The 15,834-nt window shown below is 30.3% G+C and overlaps 1 protein-coding gene across 3 annotated transcripts in view; it reads left to right on the top strand.

Moving 5' to 3' along the window:
* The first annotated feature begins 8,696 nt into the window (after positions 1-8,696).
* Positions 8,697-15,834, top strand: part of LOC122712039 (lachesin-like) — a 78,140-nt gene continuing 71,002 nt past the window's right edge. For all 3 annotated transcript variants that reach the window (XM_043931331.1, XM_043931330.1, XM_043931328.1), the window contains exon 1: positions 8,697-9,436. In XM_043931331.1, the coding sequence (XP_043787266.1) occupies positions 9,292-9,436 (145 nt within the window). In that variant the 5' untranslated portion in view covers positions 8,697-9,291. The remainder of the gene's footprint in view (positions 9,437-15,834) is intronic.

Genomic DNA, 15,834 nt, shown 5'->3' with positions numbered 1-15,834 from the left:
CCATTCAAATACATGATAATTTAACCATGACACTTTTATTGTCAAATTTAGCTTATATGGTATATATATATATATCCTCGAACCCAATTCGATTAGTTTCTTGTTATCCATTGCGCTTGACGGGTAGACAACCGAACAATGCACACGAATATACACGAGTAGCGTGCAATTACTTTGCAATCAGCACGCGAGCATTTCCTTCCTGGCGTTGAGAGAAAGCGGAGGACCGTCGATGCCCTGTTTTCGCAGATTAGTAGACGTACTTATGCATGTTTAAAGTACGTGTAAGAAGTGCAGAAGACGTCGAAGCCAGTGCCATTCCTTTACCTTGTGTTATTAAAAGGACGACATCTCTAACAGATCTAATATGACGTCCCTCATCTCCCTTCACTTCCCTTTCAAAGGAGAAGACGCGAAGATGTTTGTATTGGCTGTGTGTGTATATATACGTGTAGTGGAGCGCCACGTGAAATGAGAAAGACTTTACAAGGCTCTGGAGCTTAAATTAGATTAGACTGATTTAATGTCATTCAAAATCTACCTACTGGCGTTCAGCGTGGATGTCACGTGAATTTAAAGCGAAATTTAATATTTTTAGTGATTGTACAAGGTGAGTTATATTTTTAATAATTGTATTTGCGGTTGGATGCAAAAAGGGATTCAAGCTTTTTTTGAGTAAAATAATTAAATACATTCTTTTTTAATAATTGGATTCTTTTTTTATGGATGGCCTATAAATTTGTCTTCAAAACTAACGAGGTTGCAACATGTTTCATTCAGTTAGCCAAGAAATTCTTATTTTTCTAAAAAAATAGAAATTGACGATTATCATTGATTGCTCTTAAATTAGATTAGATTGATTTATTTTGATTATATTTGAATTGTGCTATTTTTTTTTTTATTTTAAGAAAGAGAACATTCTTTTTTATCCAATTCGAAATTATTGGATCAATAGAAAATTTTTATTTGTTTCTATTTTTCTTTTAAAAACAAGAATAACTCTATTTGTTTATTCAATTTTTATTTAAGAAAATTAAATTAAGAAAAATTATTTTTAAGAAAATGTTGATATTTCTAAGAATTCTATCTTTTAATAACAATTTAATAACAAGGATGGAAGAGTTCGAAAATATTTTATATAAAAAAATTTAAACAAATACAAATTCTATAATATATAATTTTATAATTTAGATATATTTTCCTTACAATATAATTATGAATATATAAAGGCAATTGTGCAATATGATAAATATTTTATTTTAATAAATTTGAAACAGAATTCTGAATGTACTTACTTATAGGTACTTACTTTAAACGAATAAATTTTATTCTACATTTTCGATTTATTATTATTATTATTATTTCATTTTTTTTTTTTTGATATAGACTCATTCTATTATTAATTATAGCATGAACGATATTGTATAATGTATATATATATACACACATACGTTATTTCCGAAATATAAATTTGTACACTGTCAACTGTATGAAAAAGTTTCTATAATATTGAACACGTCGATTGTTATATATGAAATACAGTGACTAAAAATTTTTGTATTTGCACATATCTTTATTTTTCGATAAAATATTTTTTTCGTTATATTTTAGATTTTACTTTCATATTATTACATCTTTCCAGTTATAGTAAAAACATACGAAATAAAATATAAATAATATAAAAGATATTAATATATTAGCAAAATCATAGTGTAAGACACTGTTTATCATCTATCTTCACTTCATCAAATAAATTTGCTTGTAATTCGATTATAAGTAATCAACAATTTTTATACATCAATTTTCGATTTTCCAAAGATATCCCATAAATATGTCAACATTCTAAATATTTCAATATTCAAAATAATATTTACATTGGTAAGAGAATTATTTTCTGTCTTATTTATTCTAGAAAACAATTCTATCTTTGTCTCGTTTCATCTAATGCTAATTGAATTGCTCATAACTCAATTAATAAATCTCAATCAACATCCTGTATTATACTTCATAAGACCTTGACAATTACACGAAACCACTATTGTGATGAAATATAATATATCTGGATTTAATTAATTAATAATTCAAATGATATAACACGTAAAATAATTTCCAAATATTTATGAGGTTAGTCACTGTATTTTACATTAGTTATTGTATATTTTAGAATTATTAAAGAATATTTTTATCCAAATTTTTACACATTTCCACTTTACTTACGAAAGATTGTATGTGAACAAAGAAAAGACACAACACAAAAAAATTAGAGAAAAAAGGCGAAGAACGAAGAGAGAAAGTGCTTAAACACGGTAAACATCGTAATAACGGGCATACCAACCAACCAATGGAGAAAGGTCGTTAACGAAACTCGTTAACGGCGGGGGCATCGAATATTGACGCGGGCATTAAGTGCATGGAGAAACAATTAGAAATTAAACACTTTTGGCCTGGATCGGCAAGTGGCAAGGTTAATTGGTCTGTTTCCTTGTCACGTGTGACGGGAGGACAATTAATTACTTTCACGCGAATCCCCGTTTACACCCGCTTGCTGTCGTCTGTTAATTATATGCCCAACCGTATTGTGTGAATACGCAATCGAGCTTTGCCATTGGTCCAAACGCAAACATATCGAAATACGACGCGATTGTTGTGCGAATGATATTTAACCTCAAAAATGATGGATAATAATTAATGAGTATTAAAGATAGCGACACTTTCTGTTTTTATCTTTTGGTTTTCTTCTTAGATGGAAAACTTATGAGAATTTTAAAATTATCTGTATATTAATTAATTTCCAGAGAGAATAATATAAAATGTTAAAAAATGTTACGAATATATGAGAATCCGTACGTACACAACTGATTATGACTACTGAAGAAATGTACAGACTAATATTGGTGATTGTCTAGAGGACGACACTTTCTCCTTCCACCATTCTCTTTCAATTGAAGATTGTCATAGGAAATTAAAATTTTTTTTAAGGAAATTTAAAATTATGAGTATTTTAGTATATATAGTTATTAAGTCTCAGAGGATAAGACTATGTTGGAAAATTTATAGATATGTAGAAAAATTTAACAAGAATGATTATGACTATTGAAGACGTTTTATTCAGAAAATATAGGTTAGAGATAAATGAAAAAATATTGCTAGAGAGTGATATATTCTATTTTTATTTTTTTATTTCTTCTAATTAGAATAATTAATAATCAATTTTTTGCAGGAAAATTATGGACTAATGTATAGTATTTAAGGCTAGAAGAGGTATGTCATATTATTAGAGTTTATAAATTTATAAAGAAATTCAATAAAGATGATTGATTGATATGATTACTGAAGATATTCCATTTAAAAAATATATATTAGAATAATAGATTAATATTATCAGAGAGCAACATGTTTTCTTTTTATTTTTATTAAAGGCCATCATATGAAATGTGCAAATTTTTTTAAAAAAACTTTAAAATTACATTATAATATTTAAACTTCACATGAAATATGCCATATTAAAAGCTTATAGATATACAATTAGATATAAAATTGTCCAAGAGTGATCATGATTACTAGAAATATTTCATTAAAAAATGTAGGTTAAAATATATATATCTAGCAGTGTTGAAGTTATCTAGCACTTTTATCTAGTCCACTGATATAATCTATGAATGTATTTCTCAACATAAACGTTAATAACAATATTAGTTTTTCAACAGTAACCTTTTTCAAAAGACAAAATATTATAATGCGTAATCATTGTTATACAATAAAAATATTTTCATATTATGTTATTTTACGATAAAATAACATAATATCAGTGAAAATTAATTGACATAAAAAAAAAATAATAAAAATTCAATTATACGGTCAAATGAATGGCAAAGCTCGATAAATACTGCAATGGCGTAAGAATACAGAAAAATAAGTTCCATTATAGCAATCAATGCAGTCGAAGTATATATATATATATATGAGTGCTTTATTGTACGAGAACAAGATATTCAATCGCGCGAACCGATTTGCAATTTACAGTTTATTATTAATTAACATTTCATCTGACTATGATCTGCTCATCTCTTCATTCTCGATTTCTTTCTTTCGTATTTGTCGGTTATTCATCGACAAAATATAAGCACTTGTTTCTCGTTTTCGTATCTCTCTCTTCCTCAATTCTCAATTTTCTCTCTCTTTTCAGAACAAAATAGTGCAGATACGTGAAAACCAGGAAGTTTAATCCCGTTTCCCAGGTTATTTTTTCAGAATTATTACGTAACACGTTGATTGTATCGCGATGCAATGTTTTTCCGGTCAAAAATTGCTTATAAAAATTTAATTGAAAAAGAAAATGACTGATTCGCATAAATTTGCTAAATTGTATATAACTGTGGTTTCTTGTTTTATCGGGAAAAGAGTGTTCATATTTCTTCCTTTTTTAACAGTTTGAATTATTGAAGATGAAAATTAATTAGATTTCATCCTTTAAAATTAAAAATGATAAAAAGATAAGGACGAATTTCGAGTTCTTTCAGAATTCTTGAGACTTAGTGGAAAATTAAATCAAAGCGAATTCTTAATTATGGCTTGCGCAAGTCAAGCTTCTCTGTACTTTCAAAAAAATAAAAAAAAAGTAATGAAAGATACGAAATAAAATTTTTTAAAATAAACCTTTATTTCTCGAAAAATATTAATTTATTGAATATATATTTATTATTATATTATATTTATTATTTTCTCTTTATTTATACGTTTATGAAATAGTTAAAATTTTAATTTATTGCATATTGCTGACAATTATAGATACAGTTTATCAGTTTATCAAGTTTGGTTTATCGATGCCATAGTTAAGTCGATATATACATAAGTCATATTACATGTTTCAAAATCCATTTTCATCGAAACAAAGCGTTATTTTAATTATTATAATCCGGCTCAGTATAACTGTATAATGTATATACATAATAATACGAACAAATAATTATAGCAACCATCTTCGTATTGCATCATCAAATAGTCAATAGTCGAGAGAGAGAGAGAGAGAGAGAGAGAGAGAGAGAGAGAGAGAGAGAGAGAGAGAGAAATATTCTGCGAATAATGACGAGATGGGGCTTGGTAATTCCAAATGTAGCGAAATCAAAGTTTTAACGTTGCACAATAAGCTTATTTCGTAATCGTTCAGAGTTGTTTATAAACGATATCGTGCAGAGTGTGAAATATTTGGAATTAATTAAAACACTCTCGACGTGGAACAATAATTCAACTACCTCTCTGTACATAATAATTCACGATTGAAAAGAAAGTTGTTTTCAATTTCCAGGCAAACAAATGATTTCTTTTGCAAAATTATTTGGCGAGCCAATTGTTATGCAAATGTTCTGTTAAAATACTGTTATATTGAAAATAAAAAAATTGATTTTAAATTTCATTACGAATTATGTAAATTAGAGAATTTTTTCCTTTAAAAATGAATGAAATTATATGTTTTAAAATCACAAGGCTTTTCATGATTTTCAACATAAATTATTATATTTTAACATTTTGTTTTAATTAAAAGTTATAAACTGACTATGCAAAATATTTACTTCAACGATTCTTCCCTTTTTCTAAATTAAGTATGGCATAAGGAGTCGTTGGACCATCCATGAATCTACAAATATATATATATATATATACAAAGTTTCGAAGTGATTAATTAAAGATAATCTCGTAGAATTTTAGCCGAGTCTCTTTTCCTTGAATAGTTTTACTTCAAGTATTTTACAGGATCGATTAATCTTTCAGTTATATGCATATCACGACACGAAATGCTTCAATGATTGGCAGTAACTATCTTTTTTATTTTCGATTTCTTTCTATTTTTAGAAAACTTGTCATGTAGCATATGATAATTTAATATCAAAAGTATGTCAGATAGATATTTACAAAAAAAGATATCAGATAAAAGATTATCTCTTCGATCTCGATGATTTCTTTTCTTCGAAACAATTAGGTTAAGTTAGGTTAGGTTTTAATCAGATTTATTGCTATAAATAATGCACATCGTTAAATTGACTTTTTATTTAATTTTGATTCAAAATGAAGTTAAATTTCAGAATTAACATCACTAATTAACAATCGATGTCAAACAAAAATCTATTTAATTTCTTGATTTATATTAAATTTTGCATTTAGATTAGTATCAATAAACAAGGCCAATTAAAACTTGTACAACACTACTTAAGATGATAATTTTGACAATATATAAAAAGATTATTGAGATCAGAGGATGATAAGTAAATTTTGTGAATAATCACTGTATATGAATTAAACGAAAAATGAAATATATGCAAATGAAAATAACAAATACATACGAATGAATAAATTGAAACGGAAAGTAGTATAAGTAGAGATTAAGTCAGACGTAATCAAGATTCTCTTTCTTTATCTAGATTAAAAACGTTTCACTTGATAATAACAATGGTTTACGGATCGTATGTCGTAATTTTGTAGCAATCGCAATCCGTGATTCTAAATTCCGTCTCTCGTATTCTCATAACGTCAGCTCAGACTGCTTCGACCTATCTTCTACATCGGCTTCTTCCTATTGCTAGTAGCTCCTCGGTAGTAGGTCGTGATCTTCTTAGATGCGTGGAATTGTCGCAACGAAACTCGTTATCTCGTGTCTGGAAACAGAACAAGCCTTCTAACCATAGTGTCACGAAATGGAATACGACAGATGTTCGTCAACTATACTGAAAATCATGGATAAATAAAAATCAAAATTAAGCGATATATTAGATCGGCCATATTTAATTTCTTATATTTCGATATTTTTTATTCATCATTTTTTCCAAATATTTTTTAAAAATATTAAAATATTTTGAATTTATTTTCCTTACTATTTTTTCTTTACATAATATGTTATATTTGCAATTGTTGAAAGTTTGGAATATTTTTCTTTAATTAAATATTCATTTCAATTTTTATTTCTGATTGTTATTTTCTAAAAAATATTTTAGATTTTTTTTTATCACTTTTTGAAATATCAAAAATCTTGATTGCTTTTATTTAAACAAATATATAACTCATTTTCTATTTTCAAATTTTATTTAAAAATATTTCAGATTTAGTTTCCAAAACATTGGTATATTTGCAACTGAAAGTTAATCCCAAATGTGTATTTTTGCAGATAAATACGACACATTTTCAGAGTAAATAGCGATAAATCTTTGACCCTTACTAACCTTTATCTTCGTATTTTCAACCATCTACAAATCCACGATTTACAACAAAACCTCTTTTTCTTTCCGATTCACTTTCACAACTAAAAAAATAATTGAATAATATTTTCTTCACTTTTTCTTATATCTTATACGACCAATTCGATTATTTTCTATATTGGTATATATTCATTTTTCAGAAATAGTTTGAAAAGCTATCGACTCCATTCGAATTAAACAGCGTTATGGCCTAGACGTCACCGATTACGTTACCCTGGAAGTAGCTTGAACGAAACTCGTTATATCTGATATCAGAGTCATCCGGAGGAGCAGGTAAGAAAGAGGGATGCGGCGAATCGGTGGAACGAGATCGTCTGGAACGAAGAGAAAGAAACTCAAGCGAGGCACGTGTTCGAGAAACGAAGCAAACCTCTAGTCTAACTTCTCCAACTTAGACGAAGACGATACTAAAAAACCACGTGCGAGAAAGTGAGAAACAGAAACGTATAAGCGACAAGAAGAAATAAAGAAAGAAATAGGAGAAGGCTTGGAAAAACCGACAAGGAGAGAATTCTCGAACTATGATAGAGAAAAGAGATAGGTATCGAAGAAACGAAGACAGAAATTAGTGGAAGAAAAGGGAAAGGAATAAAGAAATTCGAAGAGGAGAGAAATATTCGAATAATAAAGATGGAAATAAGTAGAAAGAAAGGGAGATAATATAACGAATAAAGATAAATATCAGTAGAAAAATGAAGAAAAGTCAACGAGAAGAAAAACATGGAGCAAAGAAACGACAAAGAGAAAAGATAACGAAAAAGAAAAGAAATAAGATAAGAAAATCTGAAAAAACCAATAAAGAGAAGTACTATCAACTGTGTGCCACTAAAAAGGAATGTGCAAACGTGATAAGGAACAAAAGCCAAATTTGACGAAGAAACTTCTAATATATATGGAATGTAAATTTTGAAAACGAAGAAAACTGAAAAAGAGATATAAACATGTAAGAGAGGCCCTTACGCAGAAAAGGAAACGTAAAACCGTGAGACGAGGATACAATCCAGCAACCTCGATAGAGAAAAGGAAACGCGCAAGCTGGGCTAAGAGGGGCAAGAGAGCAGTAACGGGAGTCGAGGAGGTGGAGGATGAGGTGGAGGAGTAGGAGGAGGAGAGGAGAGATTTGTGAAGGTACGAGAAAGCAGCAGAGGTAGCAGCAGTGGCAGCAGCAGTGCCCGGGCATCAGGGCCACAGTTTGTAATGCGCATGCGCTAACGTATGTACGGTAGACGGTTGTTCCTGGTGCGGGCTGCAGGCGGCACGGAGCGAATGGGGGGCGCGGGGTGGATGTCAGAGGGTGCCCGTAGGAAGTTTATCGGCGGCGAGTGGCGGTGGGTGGGAGCGGTGGCTGAGGAGGAGGGGGTTGTAGGTGGACGGTGTGGAAGTGGAGGAGGAGGAGGCATACTCCGTACACCGAGGATTTCCAGGTAGCAGACAGTCTACGGCCCGGGACAGAGGGACCAGGACCAGCCTCGGGAAGGAGAGCTTGTCGTGGACCCTCTTCTCCTCTCGTATACATATCGTGACCTACGTATTGTATCATTGTTCAGTGTGTAGTGTTAACCTTGAACGTAATGCAAGGTTCACGATTCAGTGTGATAATGAAATAGGATAATAAACTCGACAAGTCATCATCGATCTTTTGATGAGATTATATTGCTAGTGATTGGTAGTTGCCTTCGATAGATAAATATATCGTGATAGATACATATCGAACGTTGTCATTGGTGGATTATATCGAAGAAACCACCAATTATTGGTGGAGAAGAAGTTTGGAAAGAATTGAGAAGACGCGGACGATGAGCGTAGTGGTTCGGCCGGGAACTGCTCGGAGCACGTGCCTCGCACGCAGAAGGCGCTCCGAGCGGCACCAGGTGCGCTAATCGAGGACCGATTTGTGGGAACGAAATTGTGACGGTGGTATCGATAAATAGAACGTTTCAAGGCACGTACACGCGTTCACGCGTTCGTTCTTTTTAACGAATTTCGGCGCATCGGTCACGTGATCTACGATTACTTGGCGAAAGAAGGAAACCGGCAAGCAGGAATGCCAGCAGCAGCTCGTGCCGTGAATACTTCGAGGACGATCTCGATGATCGCTTCGTTGACGACTCTTTTTTTTACGTTCATCGGGATTGACGGCATGGGACATGTCAATGGACACAATGTTGAGCGGAATACTTTTCATCAAGGTAAAAAAAAATTCTTTTTTTTTTTTTAATTTAATTTAGTAATTAAGAAATTTGGAATTAATGGAATTTGAGAATTGAAATGAAAATTAAATCTGGGTACTACATTGATGTATTTTTTTTTTAAATCTGTTAAAAAAACTAAAGTTTGTCGATGTTTGAGATATTCAATTTAATTATAAAATAAACAGAAAATTCAAAGTGATTCCAAATTTCTGATATTGTGTTTCTTTTTTCTTTCTTTTTTTTGTCCGTTTTATTTTTTACTCGAAAAAGAAAAGACTTATTATCGATCGAAAATTGTTTATAGATAAAAAGTCGATCATGATTATTCTGTTTATTATATTGTTCAATGAAGATTGATCGATAGATCGGTAATTGTGTTGCTAATAGTAATGAACGTTGTGAAAATTTTAATTAATCGTCCATGGAAATCTCGATGAAACATTTATAGGATTTAAATTCTATTTGAATTTTGGTCACGTAAAATTTTGATAACACAATGATGAAACATCGATCAAAATTTTAAAATTATATCATGTTCCATATTTCATATTCCATATAAAAATTAGAATTTTCTTACATAAAATTTTGGAAATAATAATAAAATTAATACATTTAATACAAATATCAATAAGTATATAAGTATAATTTCTAAGAATAATTATAGTATCGGAATTAACAGCTAAAAAAACATCTAGACCAAATGAATTATTACAACGATAAAAAACAATAATTTATTACATAAAAGCAATGTAAAAAGTTTATCACAAGAAAATTAATTAACCCGAATACTTTACACGCAAATGTCAACGAAAATTCGACGTAAGACGAAGAAGCAAAACACGCGAGCTACGCGGTTCTAAACATTTTTTTATAAATAATGTAGATTCTTTTACAATAATAATTATTTATAATATTTTATCATAAATAAATTTTTTGATTAATAATACAAAAAATATATCCAATTTTCGCTGAACTTTTTTAATTTAAAAATCTTTGATTTAAATTTTCAAAAATGTCAAAAATATGAATCGTTATGTACATTGTTAAATTTTTTTTTTCATAAATAATAAAGAGACGCGAAACCAGATCAAATGGGTTAGTTTCACTTGCAACAGAAAGTCGTACATACCGATTTGTGAATAACGAGAGAACGTGGGGATGGAATGCATATAGTAACGCGTATTGACAGGTGAAAAGCGCGAAAATGAATTTTTGACAGGCCATCGGTAAATGTCTATCGCTACTCAACTAGTCCGACAGTTTTTCGATGGCATCGTAAGGGAAACCGCGCCAAAAATCACCTCTATTTGTACCCAACCTGCATACTTCATGACAAGTATCTCTAATGGATGGTGTATATCGGCAATTATTGTTTTATATCGTCCTCTCGATTCGCTTCGTCGCTCGTTCGATCGACGAATACATCTTTTGTACATTATAATGCGTGCATTATGAGATTATGTATGAGATACGATACGAGTGCAGGAAATAACGAGGAAGTAAAGGAAAAGAAAGAAAATTTTCTATTGTTATCTTGGCAATAAAAAAATATTGAAAAAATATTAAATAATAAAATTGCCTTTTAAGTCGATGAGAAATATGAAATATTTTCCTTGATTTTCATGGAATATTTATTATTCGTTGGAATTTTTTTTATTATTATTAATTGTGTTAAACTCTTGGATTTACTAGTTATTTTTTAAAATTTATTTTCTTTTTTTTTTCTAATGTTAAATCTTCGATTTGATGATTTAACACTACAATAGAATTTTTTCAATTATGATCAATTTGTTCGAATTTTCCTAACCTTAAATCTTCGACTTTGATAACATCATACACTAACATCATACATTAAAATTTTTCCAATCGTAATTATTTATATTAACTCGTAAATAATTAATCTTGGAAAAAAAAATTCGTTTCAATCCTGCATTTTCCATCATCCAAAACAAAAATATCGTAAATAAGTGTAAACATAAAAATACTGAGTTCGAAATAAGGAGCGAACGAAAGAAAATTAGAGGGAGGAAAAAAAAAAATTTGTCGGATAGAAAAACACGGGTGGATCGCTGTTAATTAAGAGTAAATAGCAGTAAGAGGAAAGAAAGGGATGGAAAATTACGAACGGAAAGTGTCGTAATTCGGAGTGTATGTATAGCTTGTACAACTTAACGAACGATCCAAACTTTCCCTTCTAACGCGTAAGGTCAACTTAAGCCGAAAAAGAAAGAAAGAAAGAAAGAAAGAAAAAAAGATCCAAAATGTACTCTGTTGGCCGGAGGCGATCGTTCAACCCTTCACCGTTTCGAGCCCACAGGCAAAAAGTCATTTCGCAGCCTGTACACTTTTTACCACAGGAACAAGACATGCCATGTGCCGGTGCTTACCGTATTTCCTCGATTTAGCGCCCTCTACATGTCTCTCCCCCCCCCTCCCGCTCTTTTCTTTATTTCTTTCTCTCTTTCTCTCTTCTCGCCTCTCTACCCTCGTGTTCACTTTTGTTTCGAACGTTTCCATCAAACTACGCGCTTGCTACAATGCTATCTCATGTTTCTCTAATTGCGTGCGATGTGAAAATTGAGTACAATTATTGTACTATTTGTTTGAAATAGTATTTTTACCTATGATTGAATATGTGCATTGGAATTTTAAAAATTAAGTTAGCAAAAGATACATTTTTTTTTTGATTTACCAGAGATCAAGGATTTTCTTCTATAATTATTATTGTTATTATTATTTAAATTTATTACAATTCTTTTCTTTACATTTCTTTCGTGTGTGGAAATTAGCTGCAATTATTGTACTATATTATTGTACTATATTTGAAAAATATTTTTACTTATGATTAAATGTCTCTCGTATATATACATATTGAAATTTTAAGAATTAAATTAATAAAAAGAAAGGCAAATTTTTATTTTGATTTTGATTTTTTTCATAAATCAACCACAAATTTCATATAATTTTGTTAAAAAATCTAGATTTTTCTTTCATAATTTTTTTACAATTTTGTTTGTTTTCAAATAAATATAAATCAAAGATATACATTTCAATTTCGCTCTATCATTAAATTTGTCATTCCTACTTCTTTTTTACAATTTTACAATTTTACAATTTCGCATCAAACATGAATTGATCAAAGGCACATTCCCGTAAATAATGTTGCAGAACACAGCGTATATAATATTTTATCATTAAATTCGTTACACGAAACCGATAAACTCGATAAAGTTTATAATAGGTACAATTTCAAAATTAATTCACAACTCTCTTTCCAATGATCGATACGTGACGGTAGCTATAATTCCATAAAAATGTTTCGCCAAGAATATAAAGTTATCTTCTTTTATATTTCCACGCGTTTAGTATGCACGCGTGCGTGGATAGAGATAATAGAAGAAAGTTAGCTTGTCAACCTGTCGTGCAAACTTTTGTAGAAAATTAGCCTTTATCGTATCGAAGACGAGTCGAAATCCTATTGCGCAAAGTTTCTTACTGACAGTTTAAATTCTTCGCATGAAAAATATTATTGACCGTATTCTTCATCCGTTTTTATCCCGCTTTCTACCTTCGATTCCTCCATTATGCTTACGTTTATTTTCCATATTTTATCTTTTTCTCCAATCGCATAAACTGGAACAGGTTAATATTTCTCGTTACGTATCTCGTTCGATTAAAGCTATAAAGGGGAGAAATTATAAAAAACAAAATTACATTCGTCTTCGTTGAAATTATTAATTGCAATTAGAAAGAGTATGCCAGAGGGAAAAGATAAATGTGTTAAAAAAATGTATAATTGATGATGTAGATTAATTCGATTGCGTTTAAATTTAAATTGACTGCCCTTTTCCCATTTTAAATTTTAATATTTTTCATTTATTTATGACAATTTCGAAGAAGAAATAGCATTGCCATGACTTAATTTGATATTTAATTCGCCTAATAATTATGAAAATACAATCCCCTTCCCTCTTAATATTTTCGTACGATTGAAAATAAAAACAGAAATATAATATTCACCTCAATTATATACGAATTATACACGTTTGTTTCTTTTATCATTGCTACATATTAATACGAAACAATAATTTTACGAGATAAAATGGCAAGAAACTTTGTATCTATGAACGAAATGAATAAAAATAAGTGTGAAACTGCACAGTGTACATATTAGGTTAGCGCGTACGGCGAGCGTCGTTTCTTTGAAGTTTGAATTTAAACAACATTCGTTAAATTTTAATCCTCCGTGTTTGAAAAAATAGATGGTTAGAGAGAAAGAGAGAAAATTTTCTTTTTTATAAAAAATGTTTATAACGTTTACGATAAAAAATACAGAGCTTATTATTACCTTGACTTAGCACATCTGAGGTACATGTATGTGATACACAGCCATTGCACACGCACAAACAACCATCCTTTCATTTACCTCTCGCGCAGTTGGGTCCATAGAAAGCGTACAAAAATGTGTGCACGTGGTACACATTTTTTCTCTGGTCACAAAAGATAAGTTTTTGAAGTGCGTATGTGCAAAATATAGAGGCAAGCATAACATGATGGTTTATCTTTTGTACGTTATAGTTATAGGCCTATAAATAGTTTAGACTCATATACTAATGACAATAAAAATCACTATATCATTAGATTAAAAAAAAATGCTTGCTTCGAGCAATGATACTATTGTAATAAGTCTTTTGAAATTGAACCATCAAATTTTAAAAATCAAAAGAATTTTAATCGGTTCATTAATAACAAAAATAATTGAATTGATCGTGTTAGATGGTCCACCTTGTATCATACATAGTTTATACCATAAAACAGTAATTACCTTTTTTATATTACTTATATGTTAAGTATAAAAATCATATCTTTTCACTGGATAAAAAGAAAATTCACTAAAGCTCATTAAAATAATATCATTGTACGCAAAAGAGTTGAATGTTGAAAACTTCTTTAAAAAGAACAAAAAAATAAATCTCAAAAATACTCGAAACGATCACGTTAAATAGTCCAAGTGTTTACACGCACACTTTTTTCTCGCTTCGTAAAAGATAACTTTTCGAAGTGGATTTGTACACACCTACATACCAAAGTACATATGTTACACACATAGAGACAAGTTGTGCCATAAGACAGTGGTTTGCCTCCCCCCTACGCTACGGAAATGTGTACCAGCATTTCGAACGATTCTCTCGCAAAATTGTGTACAAGAATCGAAAGGAGGAGAAACGAACACGAGTGGTGGAAATCGCATGCAGCGCGACCTAGTTCGTGAAACAGTCGGAATTTGGGTGGGATTCGTTATTAAGAAAAAGTTCGGCTGTCGGCCGATAATATGAATTTTCCAAATCTTATGAGGGAGATGTCAAATTTAACTTCTTTGTTCTTGGAATTAGATGGGCGGGAGGGGGGAGAGAGGAGTTTTTATTCTCGGATTACAGATCGGGTTGTTTCACGTCGGTGATGGGAAAACCGAAAGTTTCCACGTTGAAGAATCTCATTTTCCCCAAGTCTTTGACACGTATACCTTAATGGAATTAGGTAAACCGAGGAATTTCATTTTCCAAAGTCTTTGACACGTATATCTTAATGAAATTGGCAAACTTAATTTGCCACAACCTACTTGGAATATATCTTTGATATCTTTTGAATCGTTAATTTTTATTTTTCCCCAATTTAATTCGTAAATTAAAATTCACGAATCTAGTATTTTCCTACTTTCTTTTAAATGTGAAATTTGAAAGTTTCAATATGAAATAAAATTTAATTTTGCCAAGTTTCGGAGGGAATTGGCGAACCTAACCTAAAACATTTTTTTTTTTTAATATTAGATATTTTTAAAACTTCTTACTCTTATTTTTTGTTAATTTAGTAAATAACATCGAATATTTTGCTAATGTTGAAATTTGAAAGTTTCAAAGAGAATTTAATTTTACGAAATCTTAAGAAATTAACGAGCTTTTTTTTTAATATTTTTAAAAAAAACTTTCTTATTCTTATTTTTCGCCGGTTTGAAAAATATCAAATATTTTTTCTCGCGTGAAATAATTTAAAAATTTCCACATCGAAAAGAATTTAATTTTGCAAAATCTCGAAGAAAATTTGCCATAACCTTTAAAAAAAAAAAATCCTTCTTCTCTTGTACTTTTTTAAAATTATCTCGTTCCTCGTTTCTCGTTTCTCGCCAATTTGATAAATTTTATTGTTATTTTATCAACTCGTGGGCGTTTTCTCCCGAAAGAGCGATGTAAAGTTGACTACTTAATGAGAAGCTTGATGAAGAAATTTAATATCGCTCGGTATTACCGTTCGCCTACATACAAGGAACCTTGTTCAGGGAATTGCATGTTAAAGATAACGCGAATTCTGTACACTTCGATAGGAACGAGGCTCGCTTT

The sequence above is a fragment of the Apis laboriosa genome, unplaced genomic scaffold (assembly GCF_014066325.1).
Source record: "Apis laboriosa isolate Shangri-la unplaced genomic scaffold, ASM1406632v1 scaffold18_cov149, whole genome shotgun sequence".
NCBI lineage: Eukaryota > Metazoa > Arthropoda > Insecta > Hymenoptera > Apidae > Apis > Apis laboriosa.
This window is presented reverse-complemented; position numbering and strand designations above follow the sequence as displayed.